This window comes from Tenrec ecaudatus, chromosome 9, assembly GCF_050624435.1.
Source record: "Tenrec ecaudatus isolate mTenEca1 chromosome 9, mTenEca1.hap1, whole genome shotgun sequence".
In the NCBI taxonomy this organism is placed as follows: domain Eukaryota; kingdom Metazoa; phylum Chordata; class Mammalia; order Afrosoricida; family Tenrecidae; genus Tenrec; species Tenrec ecaudatus.
The window spans coordinates 137,186,331-137,211,876 of NC_134538.1; the positions used below are offsets into that span (position 1 = coordinate 137,186,331).

At 44.7% G+C, this 25,546-nt stretch overlaps 1 protein-coding gene across 1 annotated transcript in view; it reads left to right on the plus strand.

Annotated features, from left to right (window-relative positions):
* CFTR (CF transmembrane conductance regulator) overlaps window positions 1-12,108 on the plus strand; it is a 177,175-nt gene extending 165,067 nt beyond the window's left edge. Inside the window, exons 24-27 of the mRNA XM_075557370.1 lie at window positions 3,208-3,297; window positions 8,918-9,090; window positions 9,688-9,793; window positions 10,976-12,108. Of these exons, the coding sequence (XP_075413485.1) occupies window positions 3,208-3,297; window positions 8,918-9,090; window positions 9,688-9,793; window positions 10,976-11,176 (570 nt within the window). The 3' untranslated portion in view covers window positions 11,177-12,108. The remainder of the gene's footprint in view (window positions 1-3,207; window positions 3,298-8,917; window positions 9,091-9,687; window positions 9,794-10,975) is intronic.
* The last annotated feature ends 13,438 nt before the right edge of the window (window positions 12,109-25,546 follow it).

Here is a 25,546-nt window from a genome sequence, read left to right on the forward strand (position 1 = left end):
GGGCTTATTGGAAATGGTTGGTTGGTACACATCTGAGTTCAGGAAGCCAACTTAAGCACCACACTATCAAGAATCAAAGAAGGCTAGTCAGAATAATATAATAGAAATGCTAAGTTAAATATGTATATACATATTTTTACATGTCTTACTAGTTGTTTCTGTCTTTTATTTACCACAGAATTCAATACCTTGTATGATAGTAATTCAAGACTTAATATTTTGTGCAGAACCACGAAATGAACTCTTTTTACAATGCGCCTGGTTTTTAATAGGAAAGTGATTGATTTCTCTGGGCCCGTTTCCTTATCTCTAAAATAGGATTTTGGTAGTCACTCTTCCATTGGGCTGTTGTATTAAATGAATTAAGACCTGGAGAGTGTTTCTAGCACACTTGAGTGCATGGTAAGTAAGTGCATACAGCGGTAGGCTCTTGCTCTGTTTTTAGAGGGTGGAACGTTATTGTGTAGATTTGATTGACAAGAAAGCATGGCATTCATTGCCAAAGGAAGAGTCCAGTCGGCCGTGTTGCCTATAAGCCTTTGGAATAAAACTCTGCTGGGTATGCTTATTTCCCCGCTGAGGCCAAAGGCAACAGCATGTATGCTTATGAATGAAGAATCGCTTCTCTGCTTCTTTAATTGCTACTGTAAGCAGTCACCACAGTAGCCAAGTGGCCTTTCTGTTTTTATTTGCTGCCCAGTGCCAAAGCCCAAGGCCCCTGAGCACCCCTCCTCCACTGAGTTGAGGAGTCAGCTTCAGGAAAGAGATTAGTCCTGCTGTGAACAACAGTACTCTCGCTCTTCAGCCTTCCTTGATTCCCGAAAACCACTCTTTACACTGGACATGACATACACTAATTATCAAATGTTTGCCCACGCTGACTCTCCTACACGTTAAAACTGAGCGAGAACGTCACTGGGGTTTAGGGTTTCAGACGTGCTTTTTGCTCCACAAACATGGGGTGGGTCTGTGCACCCCATAGCCAAGCCAGAGGCCTTCTCCAGTCTGGTTCACTTGTAAACCAGGAAAGAGAATCTAGATGACTTCCAATGACCTTCCGGCTTTAGAGATAAGTTTTTGAACAAGTTCAAAGAGTTTAGAGAACAGAACTGAGAGGCTTCATGGTATCACTGGAAGCAAGGGTGCTTGCTATGATTTGTCAGACAGGAATGGAATGTCTGATTAACTTCATGAATTTGAATTCTATGGGATCCAGTTCATTCCATGCATTTCCTCTAAAATGAAAGGATGCTTGTTTTTTTTTAACTTTAATATTAGACAGCGAATGCTAGACAAAAGACCTACAAAGATTTTTCATTGAATTAAATCAGATATTTCAAACTCATGGGTATTTATGTTCAGAAAATGGTCTTCTACCTTTTGTAATCGTGAATATACATTTATTTTTAATACATTCATTAATATACATTGACAAGCATGCATTAAACACTGTATGTGTATTACTTGGCTATTATGAGGGAAAAATGAGCATTCAATTTTTCAAGCAACTATAAAGAAAGGATCATTTGATAGATTGTTAATATAATTCCTCTAAAGACTATGGTTTGTAGTAGTTGCTGTTCCAGAGGGAAGAAAAATAACATGCATAGCTTTATGATTTTTAAATTTTTTATCTTTATATCAGCCCATTCATTCGGGCAAAAATTGAACACAGACAGTGTGCAAGGCTTGTGCTAAGGACCGAATACACAGAAAACTAAGTCAGAGTCTAGTAGGAGACCTGGATGTTGAAACTACAGGGCTGACCACTGTAGAGATCTAGACGATAGATCCTCACATTGACGGCAGATGCTCGCACTGTGAGTCCGAATGGACGATGGTAGTGAACAAATAATCTATGAACACAAAGCACAGGTGTGAGACCAGAAATGGGTCAGCTTTAAGGGTCAGCAAAGATGTCCCTGAGGAAGTGGCATGAATGAGGGAGCTGAAGGATGGAGTAGCTGGCCAGTGGAAGAATCAAGCAGAGGAGCTTGCCGGCAGAGGGGAGAGTGGTATAAAGAAACAGCACGCTAAGTGGGAGGACATGAAAGCCAGTGCTGTGGAGTGAGAAGAGGACGTGGTCTCTGAGGGGAAACTTCTTGACCTTGGCGGCAGTGTGAGGGGCTCTGGTGGAGCCTGAGGGTACAGAGCACCACTGCCCTGGAGCAGGCTTGCCTGGTGCAATTGCTCCCAGTCCCGGTGAACCACATGAGCATGCTTTCTCCGTCGAAGGTGATTGGTGAAACCTCAGTGGTTTAAGAAATATACTCCTGAATTCCCAAAGGGCAAAGATAAATTACTTGAAACAGTAGCATAAGAAATCCTTTCGGGGCACCCATAAGCACAATATTATTGTTGCAGCAGCGTTTACCCATGAGACAGTGGCTTTAAAAGACTTTAACTCTATGGACACATCCAAGGGGACAGCGATGTGGCAAGTCCTGTGTGTCACTTCTCCTCTCAGGAAAGGAGTATGTCCTTTTGTCCTGTCAGCAGGGTACCCTGCGCTTCCGTGCTCTGTGAAATGCATTCAGCTAAACCAGGCTGAGACCGACTGCGGGGGCAGGGGGCATGCTGGAACGATCAAGGGGGGCTGAAAAAGCAGATTCCTATGCTGTATCCTGGATGCTGAGTAATACACACACACACACAGACACGCACACTGAAGATGGGGCTATGGACCCAACGAGTTTCGTAACTTAGTTGTTCAACAGTCTTGATTTCAAGTCTCTCCCAAATGTCAGAGTCATGCCCCTCTCCTGTGCCTGTCTGCTCACAGAAGTGGCGGTGTGCTTTCACTTGTAGACCAAGTGGACAAGCGTGATGAAACGTGCATGAAAACAACCTCAACCGCACTCAGGAAGCTAAACTTTCACAGTAAATTAGAGGGAACGCGTCAGTAAATAGTAATGTGTTCCAGCAACTTCCTTGGAACACACACAGGTGTTGTTGCTGTCACCACTGAGTTTACTTATTAGTGCTTCTTTATCCTAAAGGGCTGAGGAATCAAAATGCATATTTCTTAAAAACTGGGGCAAAGCAAATTTGATAAAAGATAAAAAATTCACAAATCTGAATGGCAAGTCCATGGGTGTTGCCATATCTTTTTATTTGGTTGCAATATTCCATAGTAAAATACATGAAAAAGCAAAGTGCTATTTAAGTTATGCATATTTTTTCTTATTATTTTCCTTATCACTATAGAAAGTATTCATCTTTTCCGGAACGTTTAGAAAAAACTTGGATCCCTATGAGCAGTGGAGTGATGAAGAAATATGGAAAGTTGCAGATGAGGTAAGGATCCTAAGGAAAATGACTTGGAAAGATGACATCCTTTTACACAGAGCGGAGAGAATTGCACATGCATATCTTTGTGTACGTGTGTGTGTGTGTACGACTTTTAAATGGAATACTCCTAACTTCCTATATGTCCAGAACTTTGGAGAGAGCTACCTCTCCAGTGGGAATGCTCCATCTGTTAAGTCCTAGAGATCACTTCCCCAACGGAGGTGCATCACTGACACATAAACCAGCGTGGCCAAAGGGGCCAACTGTAGACCTGGATTAGCTTTGGTAGGAGGAACCATCTCTCGAAACCAGTGGTTCTCAACCTTCCTAATGCCTTGACCCTTTCATACAGTTCCTCATGTGGTGGGGACCCCCCACCCATAAAATTATCTTCATAACTGTTATTTTGCTACCGTTATGAATCAGACAACCCCTGTGAAAATGTCATTTGGCCCCCAAAGGGGTCGCGACCCACAGGTTGAGAACCATTGCCCTACACTGTCTTGTCTATTTCCTCCCTGGGTTCTAAGACATCCCCACACAAAGAATAGGTTTGGGTTTGAAATGATCTAGTCCTTTGAGAAGCATGGGTTGTAATCAGAAGGATGATTATTCTAGAACTCCTCAGACCCAGATGGTCTTCTCTGGGACCAAGGAATCAGCTGACTTTTGGGTTTGTGGCAAAGATTACACCCAGGCAACGGACCATACGACCTGGATGGGGTACACTTCACCTTTTGAGGTCACTGGGACACCATACAAGAAATAGACAAACTAAAATGGAATAGAAATTAGTAAGGAACACCTATGGTTACCCCAAAGGCAGTTTATTCTATTTCAAGAGTTTATACAGAGGAATTTGGGGGTAAGAAGAATATAAGAGATATTCGTAGTTCCTTTAATAACATCCCACCTGTAAAATATTAATTCTTGATGAGTAGGTTTATATTAAAGCAAAATGGAAACTAAATTCTTCTGATTCATCAAACATGGGGTTTTAATCCTAAGCTCTGGATGGTAGCGGGCTAGAATTGTGGGACCTCAGATCATTGTAATTCAAAGGTCTTTGTAGAGAACAATTTTATTCCACAGTTTTCTATACTTTGGGGTCCTTGTTTGGGTGCAATTCCATTGATCCCCAATGCTCCTTCATTTTCTGCATCCTTTCAGAAAGGGCCTTGGCAGCTTTAAAATACCTGTGAGTGTTAAACACTTACCTGTTGAGTGCTCAACCCTAACGTGCCTCTAATAAAATGCCCGCCCATTAACTGTGGTCATTACCAAAGTGTCCCGTTGCCCAACCAGCACAGGAGCTTTACAGAAAACATTAACTACATTGCAGGGAACACATGCGCAGACCTTTGGTGGGACAGTAGGGAATGTCCTAGGAGACACAATAGTGGGAGAGAGAACCTGGGATGGGAAAACACATTAAACTTTATAAAATCTTGAAGTATTGCCAAGCCACAGCTTGGGTCCAGGAAAACGGGGACATGCGGATATTCTGACAAGACATACTTAAGATTTTAAAAACCAGTATAATGTAAAAATTGTATCTGTTTGGATTTTTGTTTGATCATTTCAGTAGTAGGTATGTCTTTTTACTGATCCTCGTTAGTAATTTCCCCTCATGTGGAGGCGGGGTACTGTCCTAATATATCGCTATGTACTTTGAACAGTAGTGATCAGTTTTTGTTGAAGAAAACCCAGAGTACCAGGCCCACCCACCATCCAACCAACAAACTTCCTAGAGAAGCAGAAAAGATGTGGGCTTAAAATTCCCTAGGCTTGGAATTTGTATCCCCACTGCCATTGAGTAAATTCCAACTTAAGTGACACTACACAGGCCGTAACTCTTAACAGGAGAGCAGACAGCCTCTTCTTCCTCCCACAGAGAGACTAGTGGATTTAAACTACTGACCTTGAAGTTAGCAGCCGACTGTTTAACCTTAGGCCCCCCCCAGGGATCCATGGGCTTACATTTTATACTTTTATTACCAATCACCTCATTTATTTTCCAAACTAGAAGACTGTTAAGTGTGTAGACTCTAAATTTAAAAGGTTTCTGGGACAAAAGGTGTAAATCAGTACTGTCCAGGACAAACTAGGATGACTGTGATCTTAGCCTCATCCTCTATGTAACTTTAGTGTGAATCAGGTCTCTAGGGTGAGATGAAACTGAGGAGAGGTAGAAAACCTAACACCTGAATTCTCCCCCTGCACACCTCCTGCATGAGTCCCCCTCTCCCCAAATGGAAATAGAAAGCAAAAATGCCAAGCCAAGAAACACTATTCTTTGCTTAAACTTTGGCCCCAACTCCCCTTGGGAGTTGACCTGGACTAAATATCACAAAGCCACGAGGCCTTGTGCCTCGCAACAGACTCCAGCCATAGCATTCTCCTTTCCTTAGGCATGCCTGCATCACACATACCTGCATCGTGGCTCCCTGGGCCTCATCACATTGTGGATGAATTATGCAAGTGCAAGGGTGGGAAAGGCCTGAGTCTTGTGCTTACTTCCTCATCCCCAAATTACCCACCTTTAGAGAACTCTGCCCTAGGAACAGTGCGAACCTGACTTTATGAAGTGCTTACACTTTAGAGAATCCCAAAGAGATGGAAATCCGTGGAAAACATAAAAACGGACCCTGAGCACCACGGCCTAATAATGTCATAGAGTTACTGTAAGCTTCAGGCCTTTTATGTACAATAGCACAGTGTAGTGACTGCCACATAACAGATGCTAAGTAAATGTTAGCTATTGTGATCAGCCTTCTCTCTGGACCTTATTTGGGCATGTCTTAAAAGTTATTCCACAGAACTCTGATTCTTGCCTCCTTTTACTAACTCTTCCTGGAAATTTTCAGACATCTCTGTGGCTCTGTAGAGATGTCTATGTTGGTGACGCCCAAGTTTGCCTGGCCCCAGAGCTCCACACCTGTTCCCCGGTCTGATAGACATTTCCGTGTGGATAAGCAAGCGGTTCTTATCTGCCTCACTCACCCACCTGCCCTGTGTTCCTTATCTCAGTGAAAGGCTTCATCAGCCTACAGTTACCCAGAGCAGAGACCTGGCTCTCATCGTTACGTCTCAAATTCCCCGTCGGCACTCACATGATCCATTCCTGCCTTTCACCTCTCACAAATGCCTAGACCGTGCAGACTCTTCCTTGTTCCTCTCCCGAAACAGCCTGAACCAGCTGGTCGCCTTCTCATCGGCTCCTTGACGGGCACTCTGTTGCTCTTCCTTGATGGTAACCCCAATAGCTTGTTTCTTAACTCCGTGTTGCCCTCTGGACCAAGACCACACTCCTTAAAGGGAATTACAAACTTCTTCACCATTTGGGCTCTGCCCAAAGCGCTCCATGCATCCTTCAACCCTGTCCAGCTTCCCATCATCTGATCACATGGCGTTTGTTTTGTTTGATCCCGAGGTATTTTCACCTGGACCTAGACCACTTCCATCAGCCACACACCAACTGGTCCTGCTCATCATCCAAACTTCCCTTTGGTCATCCTTCTTCCAGGAAACCTACTCTGATGTCCAGGAAGGGAAGGACCCTTCCTCAGTGGTCCCTATACTTCCAACCTTTTATAGCATGGGATAGAAATTCATGACTGATGGGTGTCCCCTCACCCCTGGATTTTAAGTTCCTTGAGGGCAGGGATCATGTCCTACTCACAGTTGTATTTCCACTGCCTCGAATAGTGTTAAGGGGTCCTGCGGGGACAGTGGTTAAGTGATTGGCTCCCAACCTGAAGGTCTTTCCCTGGCTGGAACCCACCAGTGGCTCAGCAGGAGAAGAGGCATGACAATCTGGTTCTTCCAAAACTAACCAAACTTGTTGCTGCCAAATCAGGTCCCACTCACAGTAGGCCTGCCCCCTAGGGTTTACAGAGCTTATTCTGTTGTGTATGCCCCTACAGACCAGCTGGTGGGGGTCAACCACTACGCTTTCATGTAACAGCTGGGGACTCAACTGCGACATTAGTAGGGCGCCCTCCCCGAAAGATTCAAGACTAGGAAGTCCTATGGGGTCTCCTAGTAGTTCGAATCAACGCAATAGCATGCAATCTCCACCACCAAGTAGTGTGGGGCACCCGTAGTGTTCAATGCTGATTGAATGAAAGAATAAGTAAATGCTCCTTTCATGGACAAAACATTGGTCAAGGGCATTCCATCATCCAAACAACCCTGTGGCTGGAACACGACAGACATCCCCTCTCTCTTTTGGGAGGAGGACTCAGAGCCTCGAGAATCCACTTGCTGCTAGTAGATGCTGGAACAGGGCAGCGTACCTGGCTTCCTGGTCACAGGTGACTGCCTCAGTGTGGGCAGGTGCAGTGTGACCCAGAATCAAAGCACCCTATCTATTGGATTTAGACACAGGCTTTTGGGGTCATTGTTTGCTTTTCAGACGACGTCTTCTAGCATAGTTTCCACCCTCCCACACACAGCCACCGACAGCCAGGTACGCTGGGCTAGAGGGCAAGCTCAACAGCAAAGGAAGGGCTTTTGAAGTTGAAGAGTTTCCCGGGAACACCTTCAAGGTGGCCGAAGGAGTACAAGTCGTCGACGTGTTTATTTTTACAACCGGCCACTAATGGACCCTCCAGTCCAGCCATGGTTCCCCCTTCTGATCTCTTCCTTCCTGCCTCCCTGCCTCCCTGCCTTCCTGCTTTTGTCTTTTTCACATTTCCCTGTCATAAGCGCAAACTTGTTCCATAGTAACCTTTCAAAATGCAGCAATAGCTAAAGTCAACATTTTGAAGAAAACTGCCTGGTTCTTTGAAAACCGCTCTCAACATTCCGTCTGATCCACCGCAAACCAAGATTCCTGCTTGGTCCATAGGAACGTTCAATAGTGTGAAGTGGGCAGGCTAAAGCTAGGCATTTCTTTGGTCACAAAAGCAACTCTTTATAGTCACAAACTGCCGGTGCATTGCCGTAAAAGAAGAACATGGTGTTGGTGGGTGAGAGTGAGAGGCGAGGATCCCAACAACTTGAATTCGTCTTCCTTTGGACAGGGCAGATGTAAAGTTAGCGCTTGTTTTTAAACTGTTGGTAAAATGGGTTGTGATGATATACTATAAGGAATATTATATTGGGATGGGTGATGTATACTTGTGTGTGTTACACATATTCTTATATGAATATTATATCATTTAAATAAATGATTCTGCTGGTAAAGATCACTAAATTTGATGATCTCTGTAAAGATGTCCATTTTAATCTCTCCCCACCCTGGCACCCAGTCATAGCACCTCAGAATAAACAGTAATTTCCTGCTTATTATTTCCTTCCCAGCCAGACTTTGAGCCTCATGGGATTAGCTGCTTTCTGTACCTATTAAAGCACCTGATAGGCCCTCCCTGAACATTCCAGAACGAAAGAAGTACAGAACTGAAACAAGCTGGAGATGTGTCCTTGGGTGCTACCTAGATGATAAACAGATTTTTGTCCAACTGAGCCCAAATAAGGGGGGATGGGGCTGATATGAAATGTACAGTCTCAGAACACTGATGTTTTTGACTCCCTGCCCCACACACACCAATTGGGTATCCTTAACTTCATGTCCTTAAACTCCTGGCTCTAAGCACAGTGCTTCCTCTTTTCTTTTCTGCAGGTTGGACTCAGATCCGTGATAGAGCAGTTTCCTGGGAAGCTTGATTTTGTCCTTGTGGACGGAGGCTGTGTCTTAAGCCACGGCCACAAGCAGCTGATGTGCTTGGCCAGATCTGTTCTCAGTAAGGCAAAGATCTTGCTGCTTGATGAACCAAGTGCTCATTTGGATCCAATGTGAGTTTCAGATTGTGGCTAGTTAACCACCCAGTGGGAGCGGGACAGTGGGGCCTACTCTCGATGGACATTTATTCCCATTAGGTTGTCTGTAAGCGGAGGAGCCCCCCCTAGGTATGAAATAATTGCCAAGAAAGGGGTCCCTATTGATGTCTACACAAGGGCTTATATCCTAGACTAAAAGCCCTGGCTTCTCTGACGAGCATCACTTTAGAATCACACACAGACACCTAACCTCTTGTCGACGTGGAGTCCAGGGCTGTAATTGGATATTTAGGATTTTCCATGGTATTCCATTGGATCCTATGGAATATTTACAGCATAAAGTAAAGATTGTCAAGCACTTCCTGATAATGGAAAATAATGTACTCAGCTGCCCAGTTTTCTTCAAAACCGTTGTTCTGTACAATTATGGAAACTTAGAGTGTACCCCAGATTGGAGGGTTAACAGGGGCTCCCCTGTCACCATTATGATACAAGTACATGAAGAGGGAGAGCAAGGTAAAGAACGGAACTGACCGAAGGATGGGCAGGTATCCAGTGCGAAAGGCAGGTCGTTGATGCTGCCTCATGTTTTCCGGGAACTTCCTTTCCTAGAACGTACCAGATCATCCGGAGAACCCTGAAACGAGCATTTGCTGATTGCACCGTCATCCTCTGTGAGCACAGGATAGAAGCCATGCTGGAATGCCAGCGCTTTCTGGTGAGTGTAATTCACTTAAAATCGGATTGTCTCCTTGACTCTTCTCAACAGTATCAACTCTGACCCCACTCCTGCAAACGGTTGTCCTGTAACGCGCGTCCTTAAGTCCCGCATCCTACAGCCTCCCGGCTTACTCAGCATCGCCATGCAAGATCTTGATTTGCTGTGAGCCGTGGGTTTAGAGTAGAATGAAGTGACTCAAATAAATGGCAATGTACAACATTAATCCATGGGAACATCTGTACTTTTGAGCCTTTTATTTGGGTATCGATACCATGTTAGAAGAAAGAAAGATGTTGCTACTTAAAACAAATAGCAAGTCCCGTAGCTAAATCCCTTTTGTGTGGGTGGCGTCTAGGACAGGCAGGGGCTTTCCTGTGTCCTGAAGATGGGGTTAGAGGCAGTGGTTGAAAGATCCACATTATTTCCTCTATTCATCATCAGGAGCTCAAGTTCGTGCCTCTCTCAAGCACCTTCTCGTTGTCTGTAAGAAACTGTGGCAAATCCCTTCCCGTGCTGTTTACACATTCCCTCAGGCTTAGTCACAACGTTCTCAGGCTGCTCCATCCCGTCATTTCTGCTAAGTCTTTTGAGCCTCCTGGAAGTAAATGTCTTCCTCATTGAGGGATTACTGTTCCCATCATTGTTGCTGAACCTCACGGGACCAATTAGGGGACTGGCTCACAACCTCTTGCCCGGCCACAGGCAGGTTCAGAAGGGTTGGCCAAAGCCCGTCTGTCCTCTGGCCACGTGGCTTTGCTCCATTTGCACCTGTGGAGGTAGCATATGAAACTTTTGCACACATGGCTTAAGCAGCCCGTCCTCCAGTTGACCTTGACTCTGTGCCTGTCAGAGGAGACCCGTGTTCCCCTGGGCTCTCACTGAGTTTCTGGAAGACCCTTCTTTGGGGGAAGAGCTGGGTAGACTTGACCTTCCAGCTTTTCTGTTAACAGCCAAGCACATTTAACCATCTGCACCACCAAGGCACTTACCATGTGGCAGACTCTTTCTGGAGCGTGGGGACATAGCAATGAGATGTAAAACGCTTGACTGTTCACAAGGCAAGCCTTTGGACCCTGCTGTCTTTCTGTGCTTGCTTCCCTTTGAGCCTATTCGTGCCCCTGTTCTGATGTAATAACCTGCCTTATGTCCGACATCTTACTAACGAGGCCACTTCCCTAGGTCATAGAGGAGAACAAAGTGCGGCAATACGAGTCCATCCAGAAGCTGCTGAGCGAGAAGAGCCTCTTCCGGCAGGCCATCAGCCCCTCGGACCGTGTGAAGCTCTTCCCACACAGAAACTCCAGCAAATACAAGTCTCGGTCCAAAATCGCCGCTCTCACGGAGGAGACGGAGGAAGAGGTGCAGGAAACGAGGCTCTAGAGAACGGACCACTGTTGGCCTGGGGCACGTCCCTTACGGAGTCCAAGGCCAGAACAATGGCTTATGCCTCACAAAACAAGGATCAAAAATGTTGTTTCAGAGAAGGGAAAATTAGGAGGAAGTAAGGGCGTTCATCAGGGTCTGGATTCATGGCTTCCTGACAGTGGTCCGCTTGTGGGACAGGTACCTCAAGCTCTTGGAGGTTTCCCATTCATGTTACATGAACCCATTGGTGTCGTAGTCAGAAGGTGGCTACACACGTCATCAAGCAGTTTAATTGTGTGGGGAAATGTAATCATTTGTATGATTGGAGACAAACGGAAACCATATGACTTAGACGTTTAAATGACGGTAAATGGAAGCTTTAGCAGTGTATTTCCATTTATAGTCCCACTTATCTCCTCTCCCACCAAGATATTTGCAGCCAGGAACTTGCAGCCCCAAGATCTTCAGAAGCACAACCAAGGCGTGTGGTAAGCCAGTGTTGGAATACTGTAAGCGTTACAAGAGAGTTCGCCGAAGCATGCCTTACTCTGCCTCTAGTAGGGAAAGGGAATCTTCAGACTCGGGAAATTGGGATCAGGACCTACAGCTAATCAAGCCACACCCCTTGCAGGGGCTGTTACCGTCCCATGCAGGAGACAGGATAAAACGAGCAAACCAACCAACCAACAGGGTCGCAGTCTGCAGGGAGTTCTTGTGTTCAGGCTCCCTGGGGAAGCCCCAACCTGTCTATGCTGAATGGGAGAGAGAAGACATCCTTCAGGAAGAGTCCATACGGAATACATGTGTTTTCTATGCTCCCGTAAGGGATTTTTTATGCTACAAATGAAATTTTCTCTAGGAAATGTTATTTATTTTAATAATGTTTCAGACTCACCTGCAACAATTCTGTATTTGAAGAATGATCATTTTATGGATTATATTTGTATAAGAGAATTTTTATATTTTGAAATGTTGACATTTTATGGCGCTAGGTTTATTTTCTGATACAATATCTTCTGTTGAAACTAGGGGAGGGGTGGGGGGGATCTAAGGGGTGCTCTTGGCCAAGGGCCCGGAATTGCCTTTCTGAGGTGACCAGAAGCCCGGGCATGATGCCGGCGCTACACAGGCCAGGAGCAGCTTCCCGCTGAGATGCGCTTCTAGGGAAGCTGCTCCCACAGCGTGGTTGCTGTGAGGGCCGCCATGGCCTCGCAGCTTCCAAACCAGCCCTGAAGAACATTCCATGCTATTTATTACTGTCAGGAGAACCCTTGTCAATAAACATCCATGTGTTTGTGGGACGATAGCCCGTGGTTCCGGTGTGTTTGTTCAGCGTGGCGTCCTTTCTGTCTCTCGCCTCGGGCTCCGTGGTTCATGGAACACAACCCTGACTCCTGTAGATGCCCTCCCCAAGGCTCCCCCCGGGTCAGGACCTGCATGAGGCTTCTTTGTTGTAAAGGTGCTCGGTTCTGCCATGGCCCACGTATTGATCCGTGAGCTTGTTCTTCTAGCTTCTGGAACGTGAGGGACTGGTTTTCCACCCGGACCCGGAGGGCTGCCCTTTCTCAAGCCCCCTTTGTGATGGGCGAGGCTCCTTTGTCCTCCGGGTCTTTCGCAGACGCTTCATGGTGAAAGGTGCCCGAACCAGACTCATTGTCACTGAGTCGATGGCACACACAGCAACCCTGCAGGGCAGGCCGGGGCTGCTCCTTTGTGGCTGGGAGACGTTCTTCTCTCCTCTCTCCCAGAGAGGCTGGTGGGCTCAAACCACCGACGCCATGGTTAGCAGCTCAGGGCATAAGCCGCTCTGCCACCAGAGCCCCCGGCGAAAGGTACAGGCCTGGCATGTGGTAGATGGACCCAAACACCTGTGAACATCGGATCCCTTTGGACCCATAGCCGCCCCGTGCAGGTGTGGCGAGAGGGCTAACAGATACCAGGCTTCTCTCTGTGCTACCGTTGGCTGGTTTTGAACCACCCACCTTTGGTTTTCTTATTGTTGTTGCTGCGATGTCCTGCTGAGGCGATTCTAACTCAGACGTGACCCTAGATGACAGAGTAAAACTGCCCCATAGGGTTACCTCAGACGGGAATCTTTACAGAGCCCATTGCCGGTGGTGTTTGGTGCTGTTGTTGCTGAATCCGTAACCATTGCACCGGCTGCAGGGCCAACCGTTTACACTCTCCAGGGACGAGATTCCTTTTGAATGGCAGACCCTCCCACCCCATGGACTCTTGATTGGAGAGATCTGTTGTCACACGTGACCGCGGAGGGCAGTCTGAGCACTCTCTCTTCCAGTTCATTTCAGGTCCAGCAAGGAGGGGCACACGGAACAGGACGGGCCACTGAGAACAGAATGCAAGAAAAGGAGCTCTCCTTCTGAACCCCACATCAGACAAACCAACAGTGAAATAAGGAAGCGTCATTGATGGTTCTTCCCAAGAGTTGCCTTTTTCTCATACCAGCTCTCTTCCCTCTTTGCCCTGCTAAAAATAACAATCAGACACGATATTGCCCCAGACTTCCCTTTTTCTTCTTCTTCTGTTTGTTTTTGGATTTTGCTTGTCTCAGTCTACACCCATTCCCACCTGAGATACACTTTCCTCTTTCATTTTACATGATGTCCTTCCTCATAGTGAGAAAAAAAAGCAAAATGTATGAACCAAAGACATTCCTTCCAGTAACTGGGACCTTCCAGGGCTGGGAAGTTGCCGCCTATTAGAGTCAAAGGCCCATAAAACCCCAAAGTAAACATTTTTGTAGTTTGCTAAAGAGCTAGCCTCAAATATTAGGTAGAAGACAATTTAGAATGGCATTTAAAGACCTCAATATATAAAAGAAAACCTGTTTTTCCTGTTAAAACAGGAATGGACAATTTCAACTTGCTACTAAAAATACAGTGAAAAATAAAAACTCTTATACATGCTAACACGTGAGGGTATGAGAACTCCAATAGGTTAAGAATTAAAAGCTGCCCCCTGTGTGCAGATCCACAAGGATCTTAAAGACAACTTGTCATTTAAGAAGGAACTGGACGCTGAAAACCATGTACTTTCTCAGCGGAGGGGAAATTCCTGGCAAGAGTTTGGGATTGGTTCATTATTTCCTATGGGGGAAATACTTGCCTTCTGATAACTCAGTTTCTCTAGTTATAAAATGGCATAGTGCTTTGTAAAAAGGGGCCGGATATATGTATGTGTCTAGGTGAATATGCTGAAACGGGTCTTTAATCTCCTATGACAGGATGAACTAATGCAGCACTAATTTGAAATAGCTACCGAATCAGGACACAATTAGGAATTCATCTTCCATTCAGCCAAGAGCTAACCTTCAACAAAAATAAATAAATAAATTGCAGATTAACCTTCAAGAACTGGCTTGATTCATGGAAAGACCTAGTTCATTGTTAAGATCACCAACTTCCCAGAACACGGATGACAAAGACCAAAATGAGCACAGAACCTCATGCAAAAATGTAAATGAAATCGATGACACATTATCTCTTTAAGCCATTTGTGATCATTGGAAATTAAGTTTGGTGGGAACGGGGTGTAAACAGCTCTTCATATTTTCTTCCATTCACTTTGGGCACTGAGACTAGTAATCAATCAGCAGTGGCTGATAGACTGATAAATTAATTTAAAACGGGTTTATAAAATTTTTCCAATTAATTTTGCAATTGCATAAGTAAAGTTATAATTAAAATATATAATATAAAGAAGTAAGTTTTCTCTGTTTTATTCAAAGAACGTAGCAATGCGTTGGACCATATTCGATTATTTGACCAAAGTTTTTGTCAAAATAAGCAAAATCAAGACTATTTTTACAAAACAACCATCTCTCTAAAGCAAAAAAATCCAAAAAAAAAAGACATCCTTTGCCTTCTAATTGATTGGAAATAATATTGAGAACTTGTGCATTTTGTTCTGTTTTTAGCAATTATGGGGGCTTATTGGAGAAGTTAATAGATTACAAATCAGGATTAATAAACACGAAGGACACACTCATTGGTCTCCTCAGCCAGCAGCCAAGTCTCTCTCAGGTAGCTGGTCCCTCAGTTACAGGCTGAGCAGGAAGCCAGCCCACCTGTCACTGTCCCACAGTCCCGGAGTCTCAGGCCATACAGGGGAAGGTACCCTGTAGTCTCCATGTTGCTCCTCCGAGTCTCTGAGCCACTGTTGGTGAGGCATCTGTTCCTGGCAGCTTCCGCCACTTCTGGCAGAGATCTCAAACATGCTCTTCCAAGGGCCTCAAGGTCTCCCTCCTCTTTGCTCTGGCTTCAAAGATGGCTAATCCTGAGAGCCAGGGGGTGGTGACAAAAGGATGCCTTGTGTGCTTAGTCCCCAGCCAATCGTTTGGTGGGAGTTTCAGAGACTTCACCCCCACGTGTTTCTGGTAGAGCCGTGTGCCAACAGGGGTTCAAGGACTGTGGTATTGTTGTTAGGTGTCATCCAGTCCACTCTGGTCCTAGTGATCCTGTCCACAACCGAACAAAACACTGCACCGTCCTCCACTCAAAATTGTTCTATGCCTGAGCCCCTTCATCCAATCCATCTCCTCCAGCGTCTTCCCCTCTTATTGTTGCCCTTCCATTTTCCCAAACATGACATCCTTCTCCGGGAATTGATTTCTCCTGACAACATGCCCAAAGCATGTTCTGACTGTACTTCTTCCAATTGAGATGGATTTGTCCAATTAGCAATCCATGGTATTTTCAATGTTTTTTCTCCAGCACCACAATTCAAATGCATCAATTCTTCTATGGTTCCTTATTCAGTGGCCAACTTTCACATGCATGTGATACAATGGGTCAGGCACACCTTAGTCCTCAAAGTAATGTCCTTGCTCTTCAATACTCTAAAGAGATCTGCTGCAGCAGATTTACCTACTGCAATACATCATTCGATCTCTTGACTTCTGCTTCCATGAGCACGGACTGTAGATCCAAGCAAGATACAATCCTTGACATCGTCCATCTTTTCTCCATTTATCACGATGTTAGCTGTTGGTCTAGTTGGGAGGATTGTGAGTTGTAATTGTACTGAAGGCTACAATCCTTGATTGTCGTCATTTCTTTTTGTGCTTCAGCTGCTCTGTGATGAAGAGCAAGTTTCAGTCTCTTCTGACATCACTTTGACCTTTTCTTTCTTTCCTGTTCTTTTAACGACCCTTTGCCTTCTTCTTGAATGATGCCCTCCCATCGCTCGCTCATCAGGTCTTGTCATCAGTGTTCAATGCGTCAACTCTGTTTCTGAGATGGTCTCGAAATTCAGGTAGGAGTGATTGGAGGTTGTGTTATGGAAGCCGATCTCCAGGATTTTCTTTTATGCTACTGCTGGGTGCATTTGAACCTCCCCACAAGGCTGGGATCTGAACAGAAACGGGCCGCCACCTCTTCTTCGCACAGAGCCAAAAGGAACGATTGTGTCAGCATGTGTGTGACCAGAGAGAATCCTTTTGTGAGGGAGAGTTTTTTTTTTTAAGTTATTTATGTCTTTCTATCTCCCAATTGGATGAAACCCAGTCTGTGATGACCCAAACCACAAGCACACACCTTCTTTGCTTCTTGGAAAGGCACACCGGTCTTGAGCACGTCAGTGGAGCAAGCTTGCTGCAAGATGGGAACCGCAGTCATGAAGCGAAGCCCTCACAGTAAGGTTGGAATGACTGTTGCAGTCTCTTCTATTTTCCTGATCATTACAGAAAAAGCATTTGGGGATATTTAAAATATTTATCCAAAGTGGATACAGAGTGGATGTCTAGCCGTTTTCCTGCTTTCTATGTATTGGAATAGTTTAAGTATCATTAAGCTTTCCTGTAAAACTCTTTGAGCCCTGTGTTTTTGCTAATTTTGGTTCTTAAAGGGGCAGTCTCTTTAATTTTCTTCTATAATAATTAATTTTCTTCTATAATCATTGGTCTTATAGATTTTCTCCACCAGAGTCCATTTTTATTATTTTTAAGATATCAATTTCCCTGGTTCATTTTCTTTTTTTACGTTTTTTTTCATGATTCAAGGGTTTATTAAGAAAGTCGACAAGTTGAAATGCCAGAGAGAAATGCTCAAACTTGAGTTATCAGGACATGTTACAAAGTTCTATCAAATCTAATAAACGCCCAGAGGACATACCAGTCTGCTACAAGGCCCAACCTAAAGGCATTCACCTTAAGTTCCATGGTCCAGCAAAACCAGTTCTCTGAAGTAAGTGCCCATTCAGAGACATTAGAGACAGCCCATTAGAGACGGCATTGTGATTTTATTGGAGAACATGATATATCATCCCCATAGGGCATAAGGTAATTCTACTGATAGTATCAGCAGTTTAGCCAGCGGTTTAGAATTTAGTGCATTGTTGAGAAAAGGAAACTAGACAGGTTTAGGCTAGGTGGTTTTTTAGGAGGAGGCAGCACAGCAGGTTTATTAAGATGTTAAGGTACAATACACTGGGACAGACCCCTAGTGGGTCTACATTACTGAAGGGGGGGGGGGGCAGTAGTGAGATGCTGCCCAGAGCTGGCAGACTCTCTTTATATGTCTGGCAGAGGCATTGAGCTTGAGACCGGGGTTTCTCAAAAATGAGCGGTTGTCCCTGGTTGGCTGGATCCCAACTATGTCCTTGTTTGACCAGGTCCTGGGAGGTCATGTTCATGACCTCTGGCCTCCCCATTTCTGGTATGTCGTGAGTTAGACAGGTCAGGCTGCTCTGTCCTTGTTATTCCCCAGTCAGTCAGACCAGGCTTTTAAGCCACAGTATATGAAATGTTGACTTGTGCAGATGAAAAGTTTTAAGTGACAGGACACAATGTCCACAAACCGTGAGGATTGGGGTTGGGCAAAAGTTTCTGTAACACTCATTCACAAACGCATTCTGCTAGATGAAGGCATGTAATAAAATATGCAACGAGCATGAAAATATTAATATATCATCACTGTACACATGGTCACCATACACATGGTTACCATACACATGGTCACCATACATGAGGCAAAGGAAGAGATCTGAGCCAAACCCAATGATCACCAATGCTGTAACCCTGGGGTAATGGCCATCAGCTTTTTCTTTCCCTAAGGCGTTTCCAGGGAGTATTTCAGTTCCTTACATTCACTACCGGTGAGTTTAAGGTAGAGTCTAGTTCTCTTAAACAGATTTCAAAATCAGATCCTTCTGGTGTGGCCTTTGGAGGGTGTCATGAACCTCAAAAGAGCAGAATCTAAAGACCCCATTGTCTATAACCTTCAGCATGGGTCTGGATAGAAACTAAGTCAAAAGTGTCCAATTAGAAACATGATATCAGGTGTATTCTCCTCCGGGGATCAATGTAAGTAATATTGAGTAGTTTTCCCAGTGGCAATTTACCCACCAACAGAAGTGTAATCAGGGACAAATGTAAACTATAGCTAGCTATAGGAGTGAACTTTGGGGTCATATTCAATCCTTGTCTTAATCTAAGAACAATTAATTCTCATGACATGGCCTTACTCAATAGCCACTCTCATGAAGAGATTGCTGAATATTAGAAGGTTAGCCGAGTACAGTGAAGAAATCCAAGGGTCCCTATCTGTCACAAAGAACAGTGGTTTTGGGGGTCTTCAAAGTTTGCCTCAAGACAAGCAAACATCTAAGTGAGGTATCAACCGAGTCCACAAACCAACCTGTGTGATCCAAGGATTGTAAGTAAAATCCAGATCTGGAGGAGGGAATAGTATCAGAGCTTAGGTTCTGAATACTCCATTTGCAGAAAGCTGTGAGTGGCACTAGAAGTTCAAAATCCATGTGCAGCACTTCCAAGAGGACTGAGCCTCCGACTACAGTCCAGTGATGCGACAGCCCTGCTACCAGATGAGAGCTTTAGAGCGTGGATGGTAGCAGACGCAGCTAGGCTAAACTGTAACACCTTAACATTTGATCACCCTTTTCATCCATTTTAAATTTGTTCCACTCCTCAGTGTTTTATGCTTTCTTTACAATTGAGGTTTCTCTCTCTTTCATTTTGTCATTTTTTCTCTCAATTTTGTTTTGCTTTGTTTTTTCTACATATAAAATCCAGAATAGTTAAATCTATAGAGCCAGTAACTTATTAATCATTATGTAGGGATATCACAAGAGAGTTGGACAGGAAGGAATTGGAAGGTAACAGCAAAAGAAGAAAATGTTCTAAAATTGATTGTGGTGATTATTGTATAAATCTTCTTGGTGTGCTTGAACTATTAAATAGTATGATGTATAAGTTATATGCCAGTAAGAAAGATCTATTGGAGAGTAACACTTGGAATGCAATATTATTTAACTTGTGTTAAAGAAAAACATAAGCCTGCAAAAATTTTAAAGTATATATATTATATATATACTTATATATAATATATATGCCCCTTTTATATACACACACACACACACATTTCATTTGGGTTTTCAAATTTGGTTTCAGAGGGTTGTGTAATTAGTATAATGATTTTTTAAAATGTCCTCCATATAATGCTATGTCCCCTCGGTTCTTTCTAGTTTTGCAAGGTTGTACCTTTTGTCATGATAGGGAAGCCTTTTTTGATAATTCAAAGAACCACTATTTGGATTCATTTATTCTACTTTTTGTTTCGGTTTTGTAGCTGATTTAATTTGGTCTTCTTTATCGTTTCCATCCTTCTGCTTACTTTTGTTTTACTTTACTATTGTGTGTTAGACTGGGTTGACTAGAGAAACAAATCCAGAGACACGAATGTATGGATAAGAGAGAACTTTATATTAAAGAGCAATTGTATATTAAGAAAAGAGCCCAGCCCAGCTCAGATCAAGTCCCTAAGTCCAATATTAGCCCATAATGCAATACTAGTCCATAAATCACTCTTCAGACTCGTGCTGTCAAATGCAATGATGTAAAATATAGAGAGATCACAGGCCAGTGTCACAAAGTTGTGTGGATCTAATGGCAGTGGATGCATTTCCAGGGCTCTGGCTGCCATCTGCATGGTTCCATGTGGCTTGTCAACAGGAATGTGAAGCAGAGACAGTTCATCCGGCCTCCAGGGAGGAAGAGAGGAAGTTCCCAGAAGCCTCCTGAGAAGACCACACCCACAAGGAAGCATCATCAGACTGTGGTCTGGTAGACAGGATGGACTCCACCCCTTCACTCTATCATGTTGACACGAGATTGTGTAACTTCCGCATGTTGTTTGTTTATGTATTTGACTTTGGTGCTTAATAGTTTTTCTCTTTGCTGTGCTCTGGATTTGTCTTACTTTGGCTTCAGTTGTAGCCCAGGTGTTTCATAAAGGACTTTTGAAATAGCTCGTTATCCGCTCTAATTGTAGCTGAGCTTGCTACACCCAGTGTGGGGGTACTCACCCTTACCTGAGCCCCTCATGCAACCACTGCACGTATGTGTGTGCCAGGCCTCTTGCCCTGTGACTTCTGTTGGCAGTGATGTCATTTTGGAGCATTTACTGATGGTCTATTACCACTCATGGTGCACAACACAAGCCCTGGTGCAGTCGATTCACACAACAGTCCAATTAAAGTCCCCAAATACCAACCCCACTGTCATTGAGTCAGTGCTGACACAGTAACCTTTATCGACAGCCTCGTCTTTCTCTCTCTGGTAGGCTTGAACTCAATGCCTAGACCACCTGAACATGACGCATAGGGCCTAGCTCACAGTGCCACCAGGGTAACATTTTACAGACACTCAAGGCGGTGGCTACATAATTTCACGTCAACTTGAGAAATAAGTTTAGGAGTGGAGTCTAGCCTGTCAATCAGGCCACAGTCTGCTGATGCCTCCTTCTGTGTGTGCCCTTCTCATGAGGATTCTGGGAAATTCCTCTCTTCCTCTCTGGAAGTGGGACACACTCTCTCTCACTTCGTCTTCCTGTTAACAAGTGTGTTAGTCTGGGTACTTTGGAGAAACAAATCCACAGAAACTCATATATATGAGAGAGTTTTATATAAAGAGTAAGTGCACATCAAAAAAACATCCCAACCCAGTGCTGCCCAAGCCCATAAGTCTAACATAAACCCATATGTCCAATACCAATCCACAAAGTCCTCCATCTTACAAGACACACACTATGATGCAGACTGCAGAAGGAAAGCTGAATCAGTGAATGTGTAAGCATCTCAGTGAATGTGCTGGCAGGGGTCTCCACATAGCTACTTCCACACCCAGGGCTGCATTGGGGTAGGTCCATGTGGCTTCTCCTCAGGCATGTCTTGCAGGTAGTGAGCCGTGCCAGCTGAATCAGGAACTGGCTAAGGCAGCTGCACCCTGGTCTGGCCATCAGAAAGCAAGAGACCCGAGAGCTCAAAAGTCGAGACTCACTGAGCCATTTATCCCTCTGCCCTTCAATTAACCCCACATGTGTTTATCGGCCAGGTTGGCCCAATAAACTAACTACCTCAACAAGCCATGCGAGACTTGTGGAGACCTGCGGGAATCCCTCTCTCTGTTTCCCCTTCAAGCCACACTGAAGACAGCCAGAGCCCTGGTGGTGCTTCCACCACCACTGGATCCACAAGACTGTGCCCCCTCTGGCCTGTGATCTTCCCGCATTGTGCATCATTGTATATAGCTGTGTGAGTTCAAAGACGGATTTATGACTAGTATCAGACTTATGGACTATTACCAGATCTATGGATGTGATCTGTACTGGGCTGGGATGTTTTCCTGATATCGAAGCACTTCTTGATATAAAGCTCTCTCTTATACATATTTGGGTGTCCATGGATTTGTTTCTCTAGTCAACCCGGCCTACCCCACCCAACAAGCAGATTAACTCAGTGGCTGTAACATGGGCTTAAACATACTAACAATGGCGAAGATGATGCGGGATCGAGCAGTATTTTGGTCTGTCGTCCATAGAGGTGCTGAGTCAGAACTTACCTAGCAACGCCTAAAACTACTGCTTTGAAACAGTCAGCTTGAAGCCCTCTAGAACGGTTCGACTTTCCTCCACGTGGGTTTGAGGTGAGGCACAAGGACCAGCAACAAAGCGAGCCTGGATGAGAGGAGGTCAACTTCTGGGCCACGTGCGCAGGAATTGGCTTCTCGACCAGATGGACACCCACCGTCGAGGAGCGCTGGTGGCTTAGTGGCCATGAGTTGAGCTGCTGATCGCAAGGTCAGCAGTTCCAATGGTCAGCGGCTCTTCAGGAGAAAGAGAGGGCTTTCTACTCCTGTAGAGTCACAGACTTCAGAACGCATAGGGGCAGTTCTGTTAGGTTTTGGGGTGGTTTACCTCAGTTCTTGCTTCTCAACGCTGAAAGAATTCCCATGGCAGAAGCACTTTTGTAAATCCAAGTAACTTTTATGAGGGAAAGGAAAGTCTCAGGTAGTACAGTCTCTGAAAGTATACACTATCCCTGGGAAGTGTGCAAAGTGGTCGTGGGAAAGTTCGTGACTGAGAAAGGCCATTTTGGGGGAGTGCAGGGAAAACACGTGGAAGGAATACTGGAACGGGAGTGTGGAACCAGCGTGCCTAACCAAGAGCAGGAATCAAGAGAGGGAGTGGGCTGCGAGGGGCGCGCAGGTGTGTGCACACCAGCCTGTGAGAGAAATCTCACCCTGCGATTCACCTGAACAAGAGAGAGCCAGCCCTGCTCTCAGCCTGTTATTTATCCCTTTCTATCCCCACTGTCTGGGGAAACGTGGTTGAGGGTATTGGCCAATGTTACTGGCTGAAATTAGGCTCACCTGTATGATGTCATGTTGCTGGTGACTCATTTGTGGTCCACGTGGACCTCCCACCTTGACCTAAGTGCCTTGGGTCTGAGCATGTTCAGTTTGGATTTTTCACAGGTGTCTAATTAGTGTGCCTGATTTCTTCCCAACCCCTGTATTGTGGCATGGACAGCTAATTGTTGTTTACTGTAGGCATTCAGGAAGACGACCCCCCTTTATCCTGTAGACAGTGACCTGTCCATTCTGCCCTGTCCTATAGGATCACTATGAGGCAGTGAGTTTGGTTTGGGTTTTGAGTCATGCTCAAAACAATGTTCCTCAAACTGTGATGTGCAGAGGAATTCCCGGTGTGCTTTTGTTAAAATGCAGGCCCTGCAAATTCCCAGTTGATAGAGTCCTGATCTGGGGACCCTACTTTGTGTAGCAGACCCTAAGTCTCCCCTCCTCATTGGTCTACTTCTCTCTGTTATGTATGTGTGTGCTTAGCACCTTCGTAGCTTTTTATTCTGTTTACACTACTGCATAACCCCCGGATTACTGTTCTAGGGGAAAGGGAACCCCAACTTAAGGCACTTTTTAGAGACCGTTGTTTGAGTCTTAAACAGAACAAAGACAAATCATCCAGATGAGGGAGGCCATCAGCATGAGGCCATCGTCGCGTCCAAAGGTTTCACAGCCATGTGACCAATTATATGAAACCTTGGAAGAAAAGCCACAAAATCATAAAGCACTTACAACTCAATTAATCATTGTCATAAATGGGACTATGGACTCAGGGAAAAGACCAGGATTTAGAGACCATGTTTGAGAGATTTACACTATTTCAGATTAGAAAAGTGAATGGGATTGGCTCTGGGGCTCTCCAGCCACTCTGCTCAGGGTCAAATTCCTGACCTGTGTCCCTGCTACCCTGATTTACATTAAGGATATGCCCAGACATGTCCTCCCTCCTTTGGCTTGCTAGGATAGTTGTCATACCCATTTTCAAATACACTGCCCGAAAGAAAAGATTTCTTCCGTTGCTAGCTAATGGTCAGAAAGAACTCAGTGGATTAATGACAAGATTCAAGTGCCTTTAAGACTCCTATTGTAAACGATAGCCTTCCATCCACCAAGTGCTCAGAATCTACACTCTAATACTCTACTGGGCTGAGTGGCCCTGATCCTACTGATTATTTTCATTAGTCACGCGGCCAGAGGAGCAGTTAATTCCAGCCTCCTGCTGTACATGCTCGCCTCCCTTAACCTGGCCAAATTGGACCCTATATCTGGAAGGTGCCTTTGACCTGAAGTGACCTGGGTCCAAGGCAGAATCTTCCTTCTGTATTTATGATCCCAGGAACGGGAATGTCTTGACCTTGAAGTCATTGAAAGGCCTGGGAGAGGCTGGCAGAGCCCCTGATTGTCATTGAAAGAAAGACTCAGCAGGCCTGGACACTGTCTTTGTTGGAGTGTTTAAGTAGCAGTTATTATCTTGGCAGACTGATTGCTCAGAGTGCCTTAGTCTTATTTCTGGCTACGTGGTTGTCCACTTGTATTTGGCAACTTGAGTTTGATATCAATAACAAAAGAATTGTTTCACCTCTGATCTTTCTCCAAATTGACTCTTTTGAGTTCTACCAGTTAGAAAAATTTCCCCTGTGATAATAATGGGCTTCTAATAAAACTGTTCCCTCTCAATTGCTAATGATTTCACTGAGTGGACATTTAAATGTTTGGTACTGGATGTAAGTTATTTTATTTTATTTCAATTTTTTATTGTAAATTAGATTGGGATTTACATTTGGTATCATCAACTTTATATCCATCAGTTTAAACTGAAAATCAACCCCCCAGAGAGCTTATTTTTCACGCATACCTTGATGTCTCTCCTCCCTCGTGTGAACTACTGTTTTCTCTTACACCTAGTTTCCCATCCATCCACAGATTCCAAAATACTCCAGACTCATCGAGTAGATTCTGACTCATTGACCTTCCTCTCCCCTTGGTGGTTTCCAAAGTCTGGGCCCTTAGATGTGAATGTCTTTATCTTGTTTATTTATTTATACATTTCCCCTTTAAACAGTGGTCTCATCATATTTGTACTTTTGTGATTGACTGATTTCACTCGGCAGGATGTTATCCAGGAACATCCACCTCATGAAGTGCTTCCTTGTCTCTTTACTTTTTTTTATTTTAGGAATGATTAGTATTTCTTTGTGTATATGTACAGGAATTTCTTTATCTCTTCTTCCACTGATGGACATTTAACTGGTTTCTATCTTCTTGCTTTTGTGTGGATGTTGGATCTTTTAGGCAACTGGCGCTCCAGTAGGTGTAGCAGTAGGGCCACCTTGGCTATAATATCAGATGATCAGAGTGTGTTGGCCACGGCAGATATCTTCTTCAGAGCACTGATCGACTCTGCAGTGTACATGTATGGGCAAGGCATGATTTCCTCTGACTAACAGCAAAAGAACCCACAGCTACTGAGTTGATTCTAAATCAAGCAACTCAGTGGACAGAGTGGACCTGTCCCATAGGGTTCCCAAGGCTATATGGATCTTTATGGAAACAGACGGTGGCATCTTCCCCTAGCTGGGGGTTTCGAGCCATTGACTTTTCCATTAGTAGCCGAGCGCTTCACCACTGTGCCAGTAGGGCTCTTGATTTCTCTAAGACATTTTCCATGAAAATGGACAGACATAGAAGCATCAGCTTGGCACATATAG